General features: G+C 35.2%; 3 protein-coding genes and 1 non-coding gene across 4 annotated transcripts; 1 reads left to right on the forward strand and 3 right to left on the reverse strand.

Annotated features, from left to right (window-relative positions):
* Nucleotides 1–346: 346 nt before the first annotated feature.
* On the reverse strand, nt 347–419 carry trnar-ccg (transfer RNA arginine (anticodon CCG)). Its single transcript has one exon. It is a non-coding gene; the product is annotated as a tRNA-Arg (tRNA).
* A 1,630-nt stretch (nt 420–2,049) lies between these two features.
* LOC103039442 (snaclec 7-like) lies at nt 2,050–4,253 on the forward strand. The gene is made up of 4 exons (XM_007235579.3): nt 2,050–2,158; nt 2,568–2,948; nt 3,502–3,602; nt 3,883–4,253. The coding sequence occupies exons 1-4, from the start codon at nt 2,068–2,070 to the stop codon at nt 4,009–4,011; spliced, it is 702 nt and encodes a 233-aa protein (XP_007235641.3). The 5' UTR covers nt 2,050–2,067; the 3' UTR covers nt 4,012–4,253.
* Nucleotides 4,254–5,058: 805 nt separating this feature from the next.
* Nucleotides 5,059–8,580, reverse strand: LOC103039137 (anti-dorsalizing morphogenic protein). Its single transcript, XM_007235578.4, has 5 exons — nt 7,454–8,580; nt 7,028–7,164; nt 6,788–6,910; nt 6,039–6,234; nt 5,059–5,910 (listed from the first exon to the last, which is right to left on the reverse strand). The coding sequence occupies exons 1-5, from the start codon at nt 7,755–7,757 to the stop codon at nt 5,483–5,485; spliced, it is 1,188 nt and encodes a 395-aa protein (XP_007235640.3). The 5' UTR covers nt 7,758–8,580; the 3' UTR covers nt 5,059–5,482.
* A 1,898-nt stretch (nt 8,581–10,478) lies between these two features.
* pnhd (pinhead) lies at nt 10,479–18,678 on the reverse strand. Its single transcript, XM_022678987.2, has 7 exons — nt 17,623–18,678; nt 17,220–17,288; nt 15,949–16,088; nt 15,383–15,659; nt 13,910–14,091; nt 12,655–12,713; nt 10,479–11,149 (listed from the first exon to the last, which is right to left on the reverse strand). Exons 1-7 carry the CDS (start codon nt 17,675–17,677, stop codon nt 10,999–11,001), a joined length of 933 nt encoding a protein of 310 aa, XP_022534708.2. The 5' UTR covers nt 17,678–18,678; the 3' UTR covers nt 10,479–10,998.
* Nucleotides 18,679–20,775: the final 2,097 nt, after the last annotated feature.

Consider the following 20,775-nt stretch of genomic DNA (forward strand, 5'->3'; position numbering starts at 1 on the left):
TTGGTAACAATCTTTACAGCTTATTTGTTTGGCTTTTCAGTTCTTTTCCTGGTTATAGAATGTATTTTCTTGGTGAGAACTTAAACAACAAGTCAGGCAATACTCAAACCCACACTCACCAGCCCCAGAAGCTGATGCTTTATCCTTTAGGCCTCTGGGCCCAAGGTGTCATTCTTCCATTAAGCATGTAATCACCCTCAGCTTTTCAGAGCATCCATATTTAGGAGATGGGTTCCTCTTGGGAGTCTTTGGCTTCCTTATTTCATTTGTTTGTTTGTTTTTTGGTAATTTCTTCATGAAGCTTATGAACCTCACACAAGATTTTTTTTGGTGGGAACTTAAAGTTCGACCCAGATGGGACTCGAACCCACAATCTCCAGCTCCGGAGGCTGATGCCTTATCCATTAGGCCACTGGGCCACAAATAGCATGTTTCAGCAAAAGCCTTTCCCGATTCAGATTCAGATTCCTTTATTTGTCCCCGAGGGGCAATTCAAAAGGGCATAGAGAGTAGCTCAGAGAAGGGCACATACTCCCTCCAACAAATAATACACACAATACACAGACACAACCACAGATACGCCATTAGATTAATACACCATCATCAGTTCATTTGAACAGTCATTTTTCAGCATTTCAGGGCTGGACTGCCCTGGGGATGAAGGTTCTTTTCCTCCTCTGCGTTTTCAATAAGGACAACGAAGTCCTGAGGGAAGCCAGTCGAATTCAGAAAACAAGATATGAGAGGGGTCCTGTACAATTCTGTGAGCCAACTTCACAGTTTGCTGGTCACATAAGGTGGTATAAGAACAAAAAGGTTGTTCAATGATTTTAGAGCAGACTTTAACCACGTTTATCAGACAGTTACTATTCTGCAGGGTGATGGAATGAAACCAACAAATGAAAGAGAATATTTTCAATGAAAGTATAACAGAAAGTTGTAAGAATGTCCTTATTCACTCCAAACGATTTTAACTTCCTGAGCAGGTACTGTCTCTGATGGCATTTCTTTAGTATTTCCTTTGTGTTTTAACGGAGAACCTCAGCATGTTGTCAAAAAATTGTCCCAAGATATTTGTACTCCTTCACGATCTCCACTGCCTCCCCCTGTATTATGGTGGTGACTGCCTCAACCTTCTGTCTGTATTTAGGAGAGGGTGGAAAGGATGTCAGACAGGGAGTTGTTCACCAATACTCTTTGTGTGGCGATGCTTCGGACAAAGGCTTTATTATTTGAGTTGTTTGGGAACACTGATGACAGTAAATACAGATGCCTGAATGGTTACTCATTTATAGTATATGTTTGGTGGCACCTCTAAACTTTTCCATCCACTTCAAAAAGCTATTTATTTGTAGTTTAAGAGTTGTATCTTTAAAAAAGTGGGTTTCTCTTGTGAGACTTGGGTTTTGTTTCCATGGCAACTTTGTCTTGTTTTATAAACAGCAGCATAGATGGGATTTAAACCCACAATCAGAATACAGAGACGACAAGGACACATTTGGTAGCACCACTAAGCTATGCAATCTTTGAACATGCTAGAACTTTTTTTTCTTGTTAGGAACCTTAACAGCGACCCAAATGGGACTAGAACCCACAATCCCCAGCTCTGGAGGTTGATGCCTTATGCCATTAGGCCAGTGAGTCTCTAAGAACCACGAATGCCCCATTAGTTTTGGTAATCAACTACATCACTTACAAATGCCATCTATTTAGTTGTAATCTTTTAAGCAAAATAGGATGGTTCCTTCTTGTGAGTCTTTGGTTTGTACCTAAATTTTGCCATTATCACCTTTGGTTTACTTACTCAGGGTTGTACATTTACTTGTTTTGGATTTGTTTAGTATTTCCTGAGTCCTGTAAAGCTACTTAGTAACAACATCAGCTTGTAAAAAGCTCTATGCAAATAAAATATTGGCTTCACTTTATGGCATTGTACCTTCCTTATCTATGACAAACTCACTTATTTGGTTAGTGTTTGTTTCATTCCTCCTTCTGTCAGGAATTATGTTGATCTTGTTACTGTATATATTTGCATACATAAATCATTCAACAGGCTCTGCTGGGAAGATGCTTCACTGTGAGCAGATAAAAGAGGGAGAACAACGGAATAACAGCTCAGACATGGAGAAGACTGTGTTTTTAATGCTGCTAGTTTCAGGTAATGTAATCTACTTTCTTACTTTTGTAAGAAGCAAATGAATTATTTAGCTTTGTATATATATATTTTAAATATATTTAGGAGAGTTAAGCTACTTTCACACATGTAATAAAATAAAAAATATACTTGGACTCCTAAAAATTAAATGTGCTAAAAAGAGTCTTTGAGTGTTGCCATCCAAAAAAACAATTTTTGTTTTCATGAAGTACATTTAAAAATGTGAGTGTGTGCATAGATGAAAAGGATGTAAAACTATTGTTAGGCTTCTTCAGACTCATATACCTCTAACTTTGGAAGCAAATATGGTTGTTTTTTGGCCTCTTCCTCTTAAAGAACCCTTAGTATGACCTTTATTTTAAAGACTGTGCATGTAATTATCTTTTTTTACTCTTTTAAAATCTTTCAACAGGTCTTCAGTTTTGTCTGTCTTCATCTTCATCTCGTCTTCATCGTCAGTATCACTTTGTAAATGAGCAAAAGACCTGGCTGGAGGCCCGAAGCTACTGCCAAGCCAGGTACACTGATCTCGCAACCGCAGACAACAAGGAGGAGATTAAGAATCTGGTATCTAAAATTGATCTTTCTTCCATGAATTACCTGTGGATTGGACTTAAAAACGGCGACCAAAACCAATCAGATTGGTCTCTGGGAAATAACTCTCTCTTCCAGTATAGGAATTGGTCCAGTGGGGAACCAGTTCAACAATATGCCTGTGGCATAATATCGGATAACTCTTACATATGGTTTCCTCACCACTGCGATCATAAGCACTTCGTTCTGTGTTACAGTGGTGAGTTCTATTTTTATTTCATGATCATATTGCTTTAATTAAAATTGTTTTTAGTAATTATCTTCTTTCTACTTAAATCATATGTGAAATGTCTGGCTCCTTTTTTGAAGATACACACACACACACACACATATATATATATATTTATATTCCATTTAATTGTACTGATGTATGCTACTTTCTTAAAGAAGCAGTTCTTATGTTTTTTTTCCTTTTTATTTAAATGCAATAATATTCCTATAATAAGTTGGGAGAGAATAAAAACTTTAATTAATTAAAAAGTAATATATATGATCCATATATCTTTCCTGGGTACCAAAAATACCTTAATTTTGTTTAGCTTTTGAGAAAAGGGACATTCTTGCTTATGTGTTTGTGGAATTAGCAAAGGAATGAAGCAGGACTCAGTAAAACCTATATTTGTTAAAAAAAAAAAAAAAAAAAGTCTATACCACAGAAAAGTGCCAATAAGTAAAAGCAAGAAACAAATGTAAAAATGTAAACAATCTATAAACTTTAAGACTGAAATCATACATCTTCAATATTATTTCAGAACCAGAAGAGCGGAAGAAACAAGTAGTGAGAGTAAAAGTGCACTCTCACAGTAAGATGGACTTGAATGACCCTGCAGTGAATTCAGCCATTTTGAACAAGGTTAGTCCTGTCTCTGGATCTGAAGTGCTGATATTAAATTTGGAAAAAAATATTTTAGTATTTCAGGGAACAACAAAAAATATATTAGATTTTTAGCATGTAATTAGTCTCTGAGTCATTGAAGATTGCCCAGTTCACATGGTAATCTATTATATTGTGGCCTGGCCACAACTATCAGGATTCTGGATAGTTGGATTTTGACTGCTGCCAGTTCAATGTAGCAAAATACCATAATGTTTTGCATGTAATTAATCTTTTTTGCATTCTTGTTCCACATAAGATTGAGAAAAACCTGAAGGGGAATGGGCTTCACAACACCACAAAGCTTTACTGGAGAGAGATGGATAACAAGGTGTTTCACCCAGAAAAGATTACCAAGTCAAAACCAAGGCGTCCATGCAATGACTAAGAAGACAACAAAAAAAGAAAAAATCAGAGTATGTATTTTTTTTTATTTCTGAAGACTGAAATATCATCTACATGAAATCAAATGCAACAATAAAATAAAAAAATTCAAATGAACAATGAATTGTCACAAGTAACAATTAAACCACTTTTCACACAGATCTATTGCCCAAAGTGGGACTTTGTTCACATTATTGGAATTAAGACTATTTGATACAGTGTGACTGATAGAATCACTAATTCATATTAAAACATAGAAAAATCAAAATGTATTCAATGTTTTTTTCTAACAGGGACGATTTTGGAGCTTGTAAATATGAGTGATTTTTATGGCCAGAAACAACACAAACACGTTGGAAAATGTGTGTCCTTTACTTCTGTGTTTCTATCACCAACAGAGATTTTCAGAGAGTTAACTGTAAACAAAATAAACAAAAAAGCAAGAACTGATCATTAGGTCAGTGACGCTTTTATCAAATAAATGGGGGGGTGTACACCCTGGATCTGGCGGTACACGTTGGTCATAAAGACTTTCAGAATGTGGAAAAATACGGTTCCAAGACACCTAAATACATGTTAATGATTTAAAAGACTGGACCCCCTCAATCTCACACTGTAGCAACCCTGTTTGATGGTTAGTTACTTGGTAATCTACATAGACTTGATTGTATTGGTTTAATTTCCAAGTATTACAATACTGGCAGTTTTTTCAGCACAACAAAGCCTAATTTAGACCTCCTGTTTCAGTGGTTGTCAATTGAACAATTGTGCATAAACGGATGGTTTATATTTCAGTAACAATGTCAAACGTGTGTATTGCTAACTGTCCTTACACTAAACACTCCAATAACCATAATGTATTAAAACATATATATAATACAGAGGCACGCTCATACTGTAGACCAAACATAAACGCCAATAAGGAACTTACATTTTGCAGCAGATTCTGCCTTGCATTTATTTGTTCTGAATTATGAAATCCCTTAAGGAAGGTGTCATACATTGTGAATGCTCAAGTAATATTTCAACCTCTTTAAATAATTGCTCCACACAAGCCATTTTGTCTTACAATTTATTACGACTTTAAAATAGTTCACAACATGCAATTTTACAAATGTACATGTTTTACAAGTAACCACCTCGAGATCCTCCATATATTAGAATTTATGTCTATTTACATATTTTACAAAGCTGTAAGAGGGACTGGGTAATTCATCCATGCAGTCCATCATAGTTTCAGCTGAAGTCCATTTTTATGATACCAGCAACGTCAGTCATCAGTGCTATTCATGCGTAAATCAAGTAGAAACTATTCCATGAAACAAACCCTAAAAGATGTTGGGATCAGGATGCTGTGTTTTTGATGTTGTTGAGAGGTATTTTCTTTTCAGTTAGAAGTGTTGCCATTTCTTGTACCTGTATCTGAATTGACTGGGCTATTTACATATATACAGTTTCATATAAGCTTTGGGATCTCAGTGGCACCCACAGCTTCCTGCCACCATATCATCATACTGCTTTAGGACTACATTCTCATCATCGTCAAAGTACAGGAGGTTGATGGAGAAGAGCTTGTCGGGAACACAGCAGGGCGTCTCGATGCCTTTGGTGAGCTTGAGTGCGTTGATGATGGACTGCACAGTGGCGTGGTTGGTGGGTCTCATGTTCTGTCCCAGAGGAAAGGGACAGGAGCCTTTGCAGTGGTAAGCGTTGTAGCCACGGGGGGACACAATCCAACCGGACCAGCCAATCTCCTCAAAGTCCACGTAGAGCGGTAGGCGCTGACAAGGCAACCTCTCCCTGTCCTCTTCATAGTCGAGAGAGCGGGGGATGCGATGCCCAACCACAGGGAGGGTCAGGCTGGGCAGAGGGAGACTGGGAACAGCTGGGGAATCTCCAGAAACTGGAGAATAAAAAGAGATAAGTTTTAAAAAGGGCGCTTTATTTCACCTATATATAAGACATGCAAAACAAAATGTCGGAATTGTTGGAACAATAAAATAAAATCAAGAACGTTTTTTCCAATTATACCTTTTACAATACCCTCCATAGGAGCAGCGCGCCTGCCATCATCAGTAAAAAGAACCAGCATGGGCTGTTTGGTATGGTGGTGGTTCTGTCCTGAGGCAAATCGCACTGTTCTCAGGTCCATCTGATTGCCTGACAGAGTGCGCACTGTGACCAGTAGACCCAGGTTACTGTGATGGCTCATGGTCCATGTTCGGATCTATAGAAAAGACAAAGTTTAGTTATTATTTTAATCAAATGCATTGAAATGTACACTCTAAGAAATATAAGTACAGATTTGTACTTAAAAGAGTACAAAGCTTGTCGCTGGGGCTGTACCTTATATTAAGGTTCAAAAAAGTACCTTTCAGTGAAAGTACTTTTTTGTACCCATGGTTTTTGTGCCAGTATAGATTATAAAGATTATAAACATTGTCATCAACTAAAAATGGCTCAAAAACTTGATGATACAAAATTGTCTGGCTTTCAAATAAAAAATGTGCAATTTAAATATATACTGTTCATTAGTACAGTGATGCAGAATACTGAATGTACCTTTTGGCTGGTTAAATGGTACAAATTTGTACTTATTGCTGTCAGGAAAGACATTGTACTTCAGAGGGAACAAATCTGACCCTGTAAAGACCAATATTGTACCTTTGAGGGTACAATTATAAAGAATGTACCTTCGAGTACAAAAAAGTACTCATATCGTACCTCTGTTTTTTAGAGTGTAATAATTACTTAAATGGTTCACAAAATTTCAAACTCACAGCCTGAGAGATGGTGAAAACCTCCCAACCATTAGAATGAATGGGAATAAGCCTTGAAGACACAAGCTTCTTGTTATGGGAGATGTTCATTTTGCTGGTATCAAGAACCTGATAGACATTGACCTGCAATGAAAGAAAAACAAACCATTAATATTCTTCATTTTAGATATCGAATCACTTTACAGAGCTTTAGTTTTTTTCATATTTGTGTATTTTTATTTTTACGTGAGAGGTACTGACCTGGCAGAAGTGATGTCTGTTGAATGTGAGTGATGCTTGAGGTCTTAGTTTGAAAAGATGGAGCTCGGCAGTGAGGAGTTTTTCGCTTCTTGCGACTGTGGTCAAGTTGAACAAATACTCGATCTGGTCGCTGCGCACTGTGAAGGGAACCAAAGAAGAATATACATTATTATCATTGCAAATACAATAATACAAACTGCATTATTATTAATATCCAAACTGTAAATAGGTTGTATTTTGCGCAACAAAAATAATTTTTTGTTCAGATATTTGTTACGGCTTCTTGCTCAATTAATTTCAACAATAAAAATATTAATTCAAACGGTTGTATTTTTTTACAGTGTACCGATAAATATGTCACTCGTTCGTATCGTTAACATGGCAAATAATATGTCAGTGTTTTAAGAAAAAAACAAATTCGCTTACGTTTATCAAAGAAACTGCGAACCGTGTTGCCCTCCAGCACCGTGGGGTCCTTGGTCACGCCGTCCACGTCCGCCACAGTGTTGTACAAATCCAGCATGTACTGCGGGGGCTGCTTGTGGGATCGAGGAGGGGTGGCAGGAGGATCCTCCATGCCGAAAACTTCTAAAAGCCTTTTGATAGCAGCAGAGCGAACTTCTTCAGACTCGCCTTCCACGGTAAAGGGTTTCCTCAAGTGGTTAAAAGATGGTCTGGGGTTCCCAAGACCTACCATGGGCATCAAGAAAAAGACAATAACAGGCAACATCTCGGTACTCCGTGTAGGTGATGGAGTGGAGCTTGCTGAATCTTCTTGTAGAATTTTGTTCTGTAGTTTCCTCTTGGCGTAGGCTTGAATTTGGACTTTTTTGTAGTTTTCTCCTGGCAGAAGCTTGGTTGTGGAGCTCTCTGAGGTTTTCTCCTGGTAGAAGCTTGGAAGCAACTGACTGAAGCTCTCCACGCAGGCACCATTATATATGAAAACGCTTAGCACTGTTAACTCTTCGGTAAACAGCGATAAAGAGGTGCTATTTGGTCGCAAATGTAAGTCAATAATAAGGGAATGTAACGCAAATCTAATGGCGGTGTTAACAAGGTGTGAAGCTGACTGGGGGATCAGGTGATTAGGTGATTAGAGAACCAGGAGATCTTCCAAAGTGAGACCTGGAGAACAATTACTGTTTATTATTTACATTACTTATGAATTTATAAACTATACACTTAATATGTTTAATACTAAACAAAAAGCTAATTAAAGTTGTGTAAATGCTCTTTTTGGTGAGTTTCCTGGTATGAAAATTCACAGGATGCGCAAGCTGACCTCCTAAGCAGTCACAGCAAGGAAGTTTGCCCACCGCGGGTGGTTAACGTCCTTAAAAATAGATCGATTAATTTAGACAAACGAGGATATTTTAATACAGGAACAACAATTACCTTGACAAACAAAGTGAAAATGCCTCAACACCTGCGCAAACACAGGCATATCAGGCTGTTTAAGAGCAAATTCTAAGAACAGTAAAACTGTGCTGAGGAGCTTAAATCTTATATAGGGCATATGTTAATCAACCCATGGATTTGTATTAGCATAAATAGCCACAAGCCCCTTTATTGTAGTCTATTAGCGTTATGGATTGTTAATGAAAACATAGACTAATTGTAATGGGCTACTTGACCTTACAATTGAACCTGAAGCAATGAATTCTTAAATGGAATGTGTTCGTTGAGATAATAGCTGGCAGTGTATTTTTGTTGTATTACTTTATTTCAGTTCTCTTCAACTGTAAAACATGTTACTACGATTAAAGTGTAAATTACTATTTGGCAGTGGCTTATTGGCATATTATTATTTTTTTTATGTTTAAGATATATATTGTGTATGTGTGTGTTTAACTTAACCTGCAGTCCACAGAAGGTATACTTCAGTTGTATAGAGACATTTCAAAAAGAACTTCAATCGGGTGGTCTTTTTCAACGTGGAAACCTGAACACATATATTGATGGTCTTCTAACGTAAAACAAGACATGAACAAATATAATAAATATAATGGGTGTGGAAATTCCTTTCTCTCACCAAGCTCATGTAAGTCACACACAGCTGTGATGGAGGGATTTCTTTATTGGTCAGCTCTACAAAAGCTGCATGAAAGGCAGCGGGTTGTTCCACAGAAAGGTCTAACAAGCACGTGTCGTGGAGCAGGTCTGTTGTAGAACGCGACCAAAGAAACGTGCTGTTAATAACAGCCTGACGTGATGAATAAACAAGTTCACGCCACGTGTTTACTCTTTTTAAGACCTCAGTCTGAAACACTATATATTTTTCTGTTTAATATTTCATCTAAATCAATTTTCCACAAAAACTCTGCCAACTAAATCGTGCACATTTTTCCATACTCACATCCCCCACACACAATACCGTGTTAATGTTTCAGCTTTGTCTTGTTTGTGCATTAATGTCTTTGCACTGTATATGTGTGAAAAGAGGTGGGTAGACACCCACTCAATAATAGTGAATAAATAAAATTGATGATTGCTTATTTGAAATAATAACTTAAATAAAACGAAAAATATTAGTGATAAAAATGAATAGAAGACCAAAGATTACAGCGCACTTTTAAAATTAAGGCTAAATGGTTCTTCAAATAAAGTTAAAATTAAAATAAATAAAATTAAAAATAAAAATAATTATTTTTATTTAAATTAAAATAAAATTATTTTCAGACGTTTCTTTATTCTTTTTCTTTATGGGACCTTTTTTCTGTGGCATTGCTCAAACAACTATATTTTCGTTACCTTCATTGTGAATCCATTCTATCAGCATAAGGATTCAATGTTTTGTCTCTATTTTCTCTTTTTGGATGGTTGCGTTTAAAATAAAACGAGAGCCTTAACCTACAGTCATAGAAAGTATTACAAAGATTTTAATAAACAACAATGATTTCTGATGTTTTCTGTCCATCAAAATTATATGCCGATGTATGTGAGTAAATATAGTCCACCTCTGAATAATAATGCAAAAAAGCAATTAATTAGTTTTTAATTTGTGTATATATGTGGGCTATTGTTTGACTCACATATATATTTTTTGCGAATAAAAACTAGATTTATCCCTCGATTTTAAATAAAGTTTTAAAAACGTCATGCAAGAATTTGGCATTTCCTCTTTTTTTTATTAAAGGTTTTAACTTTATTATTTTTGTTGATTTCTGTTTAAAATGTTTCTGTTTTAAATTTCACACTAGCCTTCTTCCTTACTGTAAAACATATCGTGCCAAAAATTATATTTTCCCACTCCTGACTAAATTGAACATTTGTTACATTTTTGCTCAGTCAACTAAAAAATGGTAATTCAAACGGAAGTTAGAAACTTTGTTTTGACTTTGTACTGATACTTTATGATAAATCATAGAACAAAAATGTAAGCCTGGTAATGTTTTCTGCAATGTTTTAAAAGATGAGACATAACTCAGCATGATAGACATAAAAACGTATTTTTATTTACATCATATTTACATATTTTACATATAATACATGAACTGCCAAGTGTGATAATATAAAAGAAACATTTTTTCCTGAAAAAAAAATGTACTGAAACAAAAACTCCAATACTGTTTACATTTAAACTGACTTTAAACTTTAATTCTTTGAAAGTTCTTTTTGGAACAAACATTTGGTTCTTCTGAGATAGTCATTTCGAAACAACCTTATTAAAAAGTCTTAATTTTAAGTGTACAGTCAATTAAGCTGTAAGAAAGATTACTTAGTATCTTTTTTTTAGTTCATTTACCTTTTTATAGTAAGTGTTACATTCGTTAAAATTGTACGTTCTATGAACTCTAAATGCAAAATAAAAAAAGAAAGGTTAAGTAGATACGCTTAATTTAATTTAAGAAGTTTATGATTCTGCAATTTTATGTATGTTATTTTGTGTGTTTTTTTTTTTTTTTTTACAGCATACTGCACTGACTGTCTACAGGACAGTGAGCAGGTGAGTCCAGCAGAGGTCGGTGTGATCAAGACTGACAGAGGCAGGAGGTGATGGAGAGGACGGTGCGAGTTTGGCCGTGTTGGTTCATGAACGTATGGCTCTTGTAGCCCTGCGGTACGCATGCGCTGCCCTGACCCTCAGCCCACAACAAACACTCAGCTGAATCCGAGGCGCTCCTGTAAAAACAGAGCAGGGAAGAATGAGCCTTACATATCAAAAGTCTTAAAACAGGTTAAACCTGACTAAAGTCATACAGTGTAATTGTGCGGGTCGTTTGCACATGTAAATATATGTACGGAAATTATGATTTTTGTTATTTTAATGAGATATGTGCATGAAAACAATGTAACAAAGTAACAAGGCCACAGTTAGATTTAAATCTTATTAACAAAAATATGCTAAATTCCACATGAATTCTTTATATTCCTATCATTATATTGTTTTACTTTATATTACTCTTTATTTTAAAGCAGCAACAGTAAAAGTAAAATATTTTCAGAATGTAATTATATAAACATTAAAATTATCTCAGTAATGCACTGAAGTAGTCCTCTCTTCGTATTTTATTATTAGATTAGTCAGTTATGTTGTACTTTCTAGTTAAGTACATTTGTTGTTATCATGCTCAAACACTTATACAATATAACAAAAAATCTCTTTTGTATATCCCAGCTTAACCAGCACTCTTTACACCATAATACCAAGTAGGCACTGAATGTCAATTAAAAATATATAAGTCAAAGGCACTCTTTTGGGAAAAATGACTAAAAGCCTTTAATGTGTCATGGCAAGTAGATCTAAAAACACTGGGGCTGACACATTGCGGCTATCTTGGCTTTCTTCAGGGCATGAAACATGTTTAATATGAATGTTTATGTTGACATAATGTCATGACACATTACAGGCTCCTAGTCATTTTTCCCAACAGAGTACCTTTGACTTATATTTTGATATTTGATATTAAAATTTTTACATGGCTTCAAAAAGCACCTGTTGGAAAGATTCACTATTCTAATACTCCTAGTAGTCAATTCATTTTTTTTTTTCGAAATAGCTTAACATTCTACAGATGTTAAATAGTTGAGACACCAAATTTAGTTTGGTATCAAGCTTTAATGTTATACAGATGTTGGTTACATATTTTGGTTTTATATCATGACTTGACCAACACCATATCAAAATCTAGTAACATTATGATTTTACATTGTGTGAATGTTAACATTATAAAGTAAAGCAGACGTTATGCTTTGGTTACCTTAAAACCAACAGCATCAGCTGTCATGATTTTCCTATATCAAATTGACAATGATATTAGATGTTGTCCTGATATTGACAATTTAGTTTTATGACATCATACATTAAGTAAAAATAGACAGCAATGTCTATTGATGTTGGTGGCCATCTAGGTATAAACCCTGTGGAATAATATATTGTTTTCCGTCTCATGTATATGTAATTTATTTGTGGGCACCAGATAAAACAGGAAAAATACTGGAAAACACAAAAAAAGATTGACAAAAGTTGTGTATGTCTTAACTGTCAGAATGTATAAAAAAACAACTTTTGTACTTTTTATATCTGTTCTTATATTAATCAACATTAAAAGTGAAGACTGTGTTTCGTCCTCCTTCTGTAATGCTTTGTTCACCATCTGTGTTATGTCAGCTGTTTTGAAGTGTACCTGAGAAGACAGCGGTTTCCTGAGGTGCAGCTTCCCAAACATCTCCCCACGTCTATTTCCTGCAAATTAGCAACACAAGAGAGAGAGAAGCAATCAGCTCACCACACGCTGCTAATATTCACCAGTCAACTCCAAACCCCAGGGGGTAGAGCTATCCTCTTAACATGCTAAGTGCTTTGATTTGGCACCTGCTGGGCCCATTTGTGATCCTCTCCTCACACCTTCTTGGAGCTACCACAGATGGTCCGCAGGACTCTGACTTTTTTTCAATAGTTGAAATAAGTCAAGCTTAAATTCCCATAGCTTTCCTCCCATCCCTCAGTCTTAAAACTGCACAACTTACACATTAGTTTATGAGCAGTGAGGAAAAAAGTGTAGATATGAGTAGTAATAATAAGCAGGTAGTTTAGAGATGGGGCGATTGATAAAATTAATTTTAAAACAACACAGTTTGCAATTAAGTTCTTCGAACAAGTAATCATACATTTTTTAACATTTCTCGCTTTTGGGAGAAATCACATATACATTCTTTTTTATTTTTAAAGAGAAAACAGGGATATGTGTTTATTCATCTAAATCCAAGCACTAAACTTTATTTGTGCTATAATTAAATACAAAGCCATGACTGTTTAATCTCTTTAACACTGCCAACATGTATTACAATTAACTAATTAAATGATATGAAAAAAATAATGACATGGCTCAGTAAAAAAAAAAATATTCATTGTGTTCTAATGAGAAACATCTATGTTTAATGATGTTTTTTAAACCTAAAGTCAAAATCTGCGCTGCTGATTTACACTGTACTTTTTTACACAGAAATGTGTGGAGGGTGGGAAGTTGAGGGTGTCAGGGGTAAGATAGTGATTGTGTATTGGGGGAAATGGATCATAGGCTTAATCTTAAGCAAATGCAAATGGAAATGACTTGTTAGCCTTGACTAAGACCAAGCTGAAATGACTAATTTCCTCTTCAACCAGTAACACTTACTGTGAGTGTGAGACCTGCCACCTACGCATGGGATCATTTTTTCTATTAAATAAGAAATTAATTGTATTAATTGTATACAAGCTTTCCTAATGAGTCTAATTATAAAGTATTAACATTATTTTGATGCTGTTGTTGTAAATTAATATACTCCCTGACCTTATTACACACTAAAATGATTACTAATTGGTAACTACGTGCAGATAAAGAGTGGTGAAAAAAGCCCGAAATCATCAATACTTTCGAGGAGTTTCAGATTTAAACTCACCTTCAGTTTCTCTTCTTTGAGCCCTTCTTCACTGTATGTGATCTCATAATGATATTCTATGTAAGGGATTCTGTAGCAGCCTTCTTTCATGTCACACCCAGTCACTGTCTGAATCAGCTCCACTTTGTTTGGAGTGTCCACAAGAGTAGAATCAAACTTAGTCGGCACACAGGAAAATCCCTCTGTGAACAAAAACCACAGACCACAATGATTCAATTACAATGATCATTATCATAATTGAGATAAATGAAATGTAATTATTTAAAAATGTCAATCTGTCAGACTCAGACTTCTGACTGTTTAGATTATCTCACCAAGAATGGACCCAACGATTAGGTGGATTCCAATGTTTACAGGCCTGAATTGTTTGAAAGCGCACATTCCCAATGCTTAAAATGGCCAAATAGGTTCTTGGATGAGAGAGATACAATTTATGAAAAAGAACCTCAGAATTAATGACTTTATGAGGAATCACATCAGCAATTCCAGAAGTAGTCTCTATCTGTCGCTTTTGTAGCACACAATTAGTTTCCATAAACAAAAATTTAGACTAAAGATTTCAATGTAGTTAAAATTAGTAAACATCCTGTAACAAATTGCAGCCATAATGGAGTGTATTTTGAGATAATTTATCTTCAAATTGTCTGTTGTCCATACTAAATGATTGTTGTTTATTCTAAAAATAACAAGCTACATAAAGCTATGGAAAAAAATAAGAGAGCAATTCTTTTTATAGGTATATATTTAAGTGAAATGAACAATGTTGTTTTATTCTATAAACTACTAACAACATTTGTCCCATATTCCCCCCAAAAAGTTTGTAATTTAGAGCATTTGTTTGCGGAAAATGAGAATATGCAGAGCTTTCAGACCTCAAATAAGCATCCATATTTGGTGAATAACTCTGGTTTTTAATCACAGTTTTAATGCATCTTGGCATGCTCTCCTCCACCAGTCTTACACACTGTTTTGGATAACTTTATGCCACTTCTGGTGCAAAAATTCAAGCAGTTCAGTTTGGTTTGATGGCTTGTGATCTTCCATCTTCCTCTTGATTATATTCCAGAGGTTTTTAATTTGGTAAAATCAAAGAATCTCATCATTTTTAAGTGGTCTCTTATTTTTTTCCAGAGCTGTATTTTACTAGATTGAGGTTAGGTTGAAACAAACTGGAGTCTTTAAATCTGGACTACAAGACCCATAAATTAGATCTTTTTTATAGCATCTATCTGAAGGACTAGTTCGACATTTGTATGTTTAGAAATGTTGGACTTCAACGTAATATTTAGGTCTACAAACATTAGTATTCTACTAAATGCTGTGTGTTGATATGGTGTCTTCAGTTTAGGGTAGTTTTAGTAGCCTTTTCAAAAGTCAAGACTGCAAACAAAAATCATCATTTTGGTATATTATTCGATACACTGGAATGTGGGCACCGGGCATAAGTAGTTCATTTCCTCTTCCGCTTCTTACCTTGTTCACCTTTTGACCCCACGCACTTCCCAACGTCGATGGTGGTCTCATATGGTGTTTCGAAGAAGTAGGTCTTTAGGGACGGTGCACGGAGACACCACGTCACTTTAGCTTCACAGTGACAGTCCTCTATGATCTCAACCTCTCGCAGACCATCAATAAGCAGCACTTTATCCACTCGTGTTCCAGTGGGCTCACAGGTAGCGCTCAATCCGCATAATGGTGCACCACCACTGACTGGCCCAGAGTCTCGAGATGCAGCCGCCAGCATTCTCATCTGACAAAGGAAAGCCATCAATATTGGTTTAGTAAGTGGACAGAATCTTGATTACAAAGAACTTGATTACAACACATTATTTTAAACCATTATACAAAAGATTTAACCTTTTTGTAGGCATATATTATACATATTATATTTTTATTTCCTCTTACATATTGTTCTCTTCTACAATTTACAATTTGTGCTATCAATAGTCAACATAAGGTAAAAGGTTCATAATACTATAGTTTTAACAGCTGTTTAAGCACTGCTGATGTAGATGGCTTGTGTGTGTCTGTTTTAATACCTTTTTCTCTTTCAGGTACTCCAGCATGGAGGAATGTCTTGAGTAGCTTTGCATCCCAGATTCAAAAGAAGATGGCCTTGATTGGCCGCAGTGTGTCCTGCACATGCCCACATCCACATTCAGAGGGCTGCCTGAGATATCTGAATTATGGAAAAGAGGTAAAATAAATGTAATACATTTTGAGATATATTGATGACTTAACATACAGCTCTGGAAAAAAATAAGAGACCACGTAAAAATGATGTTTTTCCTTCATTTTACCAAACTGTAAACCTCTGGAATATAATCAAGAGGAAGATGGATGATCACAAGCCATCAAACCAAACTGAACTGCTTGAATTTTTGCACCAGGAGTAAAGGCATAAAGTTATCCAAAAGCAGTGTGTAAGACTGGTGGAGGAAAACATGCCAAGATGCATGAAAACTATAATTAAAAAACAGGGTCATTTCACCAAATATTGATTTCTGAACTTTTATCTTTATGAATATGAACTTGTTTTCTTTGCATTATTTGAGGTCTGAAAACTCTGCATCTGTTTTGTTATTTCAGCCGTTTCTCATTTACTGCAAATAAATGCTCTAAATGACAATATTTTATTTGGAATTTGGGAGAAATTTTGTCTGTAGTTTATAGAATAAAACAACACTGTTTTACTCAAGCAACATTTTACTCAAACATATACCTATAAATAGCAAAACCAGAGAAACTGATTCAAAAACTGAATCCTGAACCCTAAACCATTTGATAATGTTTATTGCTGTCATAAATACTGCTATTTGTGTAATGTAAATGTATTAACTAATGCAAAAAGAAAATCATCTATAATATCCCATTTTTTACGAGAGTTCATTTTAAACAATATTTACATAGCTTTTCTTTTGCAAATAATTCTGTTAATTCAATTGATAAACTGTTCCCACAATATAAAACATAGCATGCAATTGCAACAATGGACCCTGTTTATCAATATCTTCCAATAACTTTATTAAATTCTTTATTAAAACTAACAAAAAATAATGATGGATTTTTAAACAACAGAATAGTTAATAACTAGGCTCTTATAATAAAAAAACTAATTCTGAATAAGAAAAAAATATTGGATTTTCTGAATCTTTGTAAAAACTCCTAAATTCTCTGTGAAAACTCTTTCTTTCTAAGAAAGGTTGCTGAATGAGGTCCAATATTTCAGAGTTAAAGTTTAAAAGCAGTTATTTCTTGTTCAGGCTGATAGGGGGCACTATAACACCAGGTGCCCACCTGGCTCTGTTACCTTTTCCTATGTAGACGAAGTGACTCTGGCGTCTGCAACAAGCTCTCTCTGCAAAGAGGTTCCTTGTCACTGGAAGACACACAGTAACACAGTTTAGTACGTTTAGGGTCATTACGAAACATAGAACAAACCAAAACATGTGACTGAATCTGAATACTGAAAAAGTCTGAATAGTTTGATTGGAATACCTTGCATGACCACATTATATGCTACTTTTAAGTATAACTATAACTATAACTATAACTATATTTTACATTTAAATCATTGGTTCCAAGAAAGCAACACACTAACCATTTAAACAGACAGTGGCAGTTAGACCGTCACTCCGTCCCAATCAAGTTAAAAACACAAAGCATTTGACAAACCTGTGCAAAAAAGGTAAAAATAAGTGGAAACTACTTACAACTCTGATGGCACATGCAGAGAAGAAGAAACAAACCCAGTGGCACCATATCCATAGCAGTACTCCTTATAGCTTCCTGTGTTCCCTCACACTAACCACACACACACTACTGGTTCTCAGCAGTACACACTTTACTGACTACCTCCTGTCCTTCCTCGTGGGGATATATATACTCTGTTCTCTTCTGGCCACAAATGTCTGTGGTTAAATGCTCCCCGCTGGTGCTAAATGAAAGGCCAGAAGAAGTAATCAAATTTCCATCACTCTAATGCCTGCTGCTAGGCGGGGGACACATCAAAGTTCAAAGAGAACGCCTCCTCCTGAAGTACCTGTAGAGCTTTTCACCTCCAAAGGCAAGTTCCCCCTTGTTTGGGGGCGCGAGATCTCTGCGGGGAACCGTGTCGCTCAGGTCCATCCTTTCTCTAATGAACTGCTTAAGGGGCTTTGAGGCTCTAAGTATCTCTCATTGGAAGGTATTAATCTTTTATCTCGGGAGGAAAGTGTTTAGCACCTTCACTTAAAGCAAAACACAAGTAAACTGGTAGCGCTCAGCCCCCTCCTGCTGAGGAGAGCAGCACCTTGGTGTTTATTCAGCATGAGACAAATGGTGTGAGTGAGGGAATGAGAGAGAGAGAGAGAGAGAGAGAGGTCAAAGCAACATACACTCACACAGACATGCGTCCTCACTTTCTCTCTGTTACTTGGTGGAAGAGTCATGGAGCAGTCATGAAGGATAAATGTCCTATTGGGGATAAATATTGAGCATTACTCTACTCAGAAGGTTATGTTTTTTGGTCTTGGTATTGGTTATTGGGATCTGATTTACTGGTTTATTGACCTTACGTTTTGAAACAACTCTCTGGCAGAGTACGGTCAAAGTTCTTTGGAAGGATAAGGTTTCTTGGAGCGGTTTTTAGAAGAACTGGCTTTGGCTGGATGGATCAGGATGGTCAGGATGGATGGTTCAAAACCACTCAGCATTTTTTGAGCATTTTCACCTTATTGTCTATTTATTGTAATGAAATTTAAAGAACAGTGTCTTGACTGTTTTTCTGATTTTTCACTTTACATTACCATCCATTCAAAGCACATGTAAAAACATGTTTGATCTCTATTGTAAAATCATATATTTGAAGATACATACTTTTCATTGGAGAGAAATGACATATTGTGAATGTTGAGTTGAATGTTAAATATTGGATTGTATTAAAATAACTCAATTACCTCACATTTCACAAATTAATTTAAAATTTTGACAACATTCTAAGATTAAAAGCAGTGAATAGAATAGTTTCCTTAATGTTAAATGTTGAAGCGGGTTATGGTTTGGAAGAATTTACTTTATTACTTCAAAAAATGCTGCTGTTAAAAAGCTGTTAAATGATTTTTTTGAAGTGGTTGAAAACACATTGTGAGATGTGAGGAAATGTGAGATTCCTTTTTAACTTTTACTTTCAACCAAATCTGTATGTAGAAGTACCATTAACACCTTTCAACCACTTCAAAAAGATGTTATGTCTTCTTTCACTTTCAACTAAAACTGACAGTTTTTTTTTAATGACATAGTACTAGTTCAGAACTTTTAATGTTAAGTTCATATAAACATGTGAATGCTACACCATACTTGCTGTATAAATTTAAAGTTACATATGTCCTTTATGTAACTCAACAGTAGTTCTATTCTATTCTATTATGGAAAACTATTTGTTTCATGTTTAAGGTACTCTCTCTAATATTTTGGGGAAATCTATCCACAAATATCTACTGTTTTTTCTTTATTTGAAGTTTAAATAAAATTAAATCAAATTTATTTGTATAGAACTTTTTACAACTTCATTTGTTGCAAAGCAGCTTTACAGAACTGTGATCGCAGAACAGAGAATCAGGCAAAACATTATACATACAATACAGAACCCTCAGTGACCCCCAGAAGATGCTGCAAAATTGGCCAAATGGCCAAAATTACAATGTTAAAAAATAGGCTCTGAACCGTCTGTTTGTAGTGTACAACAGACATGATAAAAAGGGACAAAATTAGAACAATTAAAAACGTAAACATTAATTAGAGCATAGCAATGTTGGTTGATTCATTTATGTTCATTTATGAATTTTTGTTTATTAGAAAATGTATTAACTTGCTTCCAAAGTTGTACTAACACATATTATTATTATTGTGTAACTACAATGTAATACTAGGAAAGGTTATTGTTTCTGGTAAATGACTATACTCCACAGATGCAGCAGCAGATGCTAAAAGTATTAAAGAGTATGAATTGGTTAACCCCTTAACAGGCCTGCTTGACTTAACAGGCCTGCAAGTCTGCTTGACTTTACACCACTAAATCTTTAAGATTTCTATTCAAGCATTGCATAAAAAGCTTTCATGTTTGATAAGGAACAATATTGAACAGCATAGTTTTAATTGTAATAAAAACATAACAAAAATATTTAAGTAAATCTGCTTATGTCAAAATATAATGAATACAATCATATAATTGGCTCTTTCCTGAACTTTATTTTGAAATCAATATTTTTCTAAATATAAATCAAACAGTTCATGTTCCCCAATCATTAGTTTCATTATGTTTGTCTAGTTTTTACATCTTTATTTTTAAACATGCTGAATTTGGGTTTGATTCCTGTTACTGATCTGAAATTATTAAGTGAAACAAAGATTTAACATACAGTTTCTCCAAGTGTCCTGTAGGAAATTTCAAATCTCTCAAATATACGGGACAAGGCATTTTAAGGGGTTCATATAGTTTACAGTTCAGTTTACAGTTTTTCTCACTTATACCAAAGATATTAAGTTGTTGCTCTTTAATATCATCAAATGGTCAATTACTCTAATTATATTAGGACTAATATTACCTTGATTGTACAAAATGCCAATACCATTAAGGGAACTGTAAAGGCATGATGGTTTTCCAGTCCATCTCAGTTTAGTAAGTGTATTGAGCCATTCCTGAGCTCAGTTTCTGTTCTTTGATTCTGAGCTTTCATCCTCCTGAACCATTTCCACCTCACTGATTATAATGATTGATCTTTTGTTACACCTTTACCTTGTTTCACTTTCAAAGACACACTGATACTGAACCAGTTTCATTCTCTGCTCCAGTTAAGAGAACATGCTAATGACACTTAATCATTAAC

Source organism: Astyanax mexicanus, chromosome 4 (genome assembly GCF_023375975.1).
Source record: "Astyanax mexicanus isolate ESR-SI-001 chromosome 4, AstMex3_surface, whole genome shotgun sequence".
NCBI classification, from domain to species: domain Eukaryota; kingdom Metazoa; phylum Chordata; class Actinopteri; order Characiformes; family Acestrorhamphidae; genus Astyanax; species Astyanax mexicanus.

Coding starts and splice junctions, on each gene's coding strand:
- LOC103039442 (XM_007235579.3), top strand. CDS start 2,068: ATGCTTCACTGTGAGCAGATAAAAGAGGGAGAACAACGGAATAACAGC. Junction 2,949..3,501: donor CTTCGTTCTGTGTTACAGTG/GTGAGTTCTATT, acceptor ATATTATTTCAG/AACCAGAAGAGCGGAAGAAA. Junction 3,603..3,882: donor ATTCAGCCATTTTGAACAAG/GTTAGTCCTGTC, acceptor GTTCCACATAAG/ATTGAGAAAAACCTGAAGGG.
- LOC103039137 (XM_007235578.4), bottom strand. CDS start 7,757: ATGTTGCCTGTTATTGTCTTTTTCTTGATGCCCATGGTAGGTCTTGGG. Junction 6,235..6,787: donor TTTTCACCATCTCTCAGGCT/GTGAGTTTGAAA, acceptor TCTTTTCTATAG/ATCCGAACATGGACCATGAG. Junction 5,911..6,038: donor TATGGAGGGTATTGTAAAAG/GTATAATTGGAA, acceptor TTTATTCTCCAG/TTTCTGGAGATTCCCCAGCT.
- pnhd (XM_022678987.2), bottom strand. CDS start 17,677: ATGGATATGGTGCCACTGGGTTTGTTTCTTCTTCTCTGCATGTGCCAT. Junction 14,092..15,382: donor GGGGTCAAAAGGTGAACAAG/GTAAGAAGCGGA, acceptor TTTTGTTCACAG/AGGGATTTTCCTGTGTGCCG. Junction 12,714..13,909: donor TCAAAGAAGAGAAACTGAAG/GTGAGTTTAAAT, acceptor GCTAATTTGCAG/GAAATAGACGTGGGGAGATG.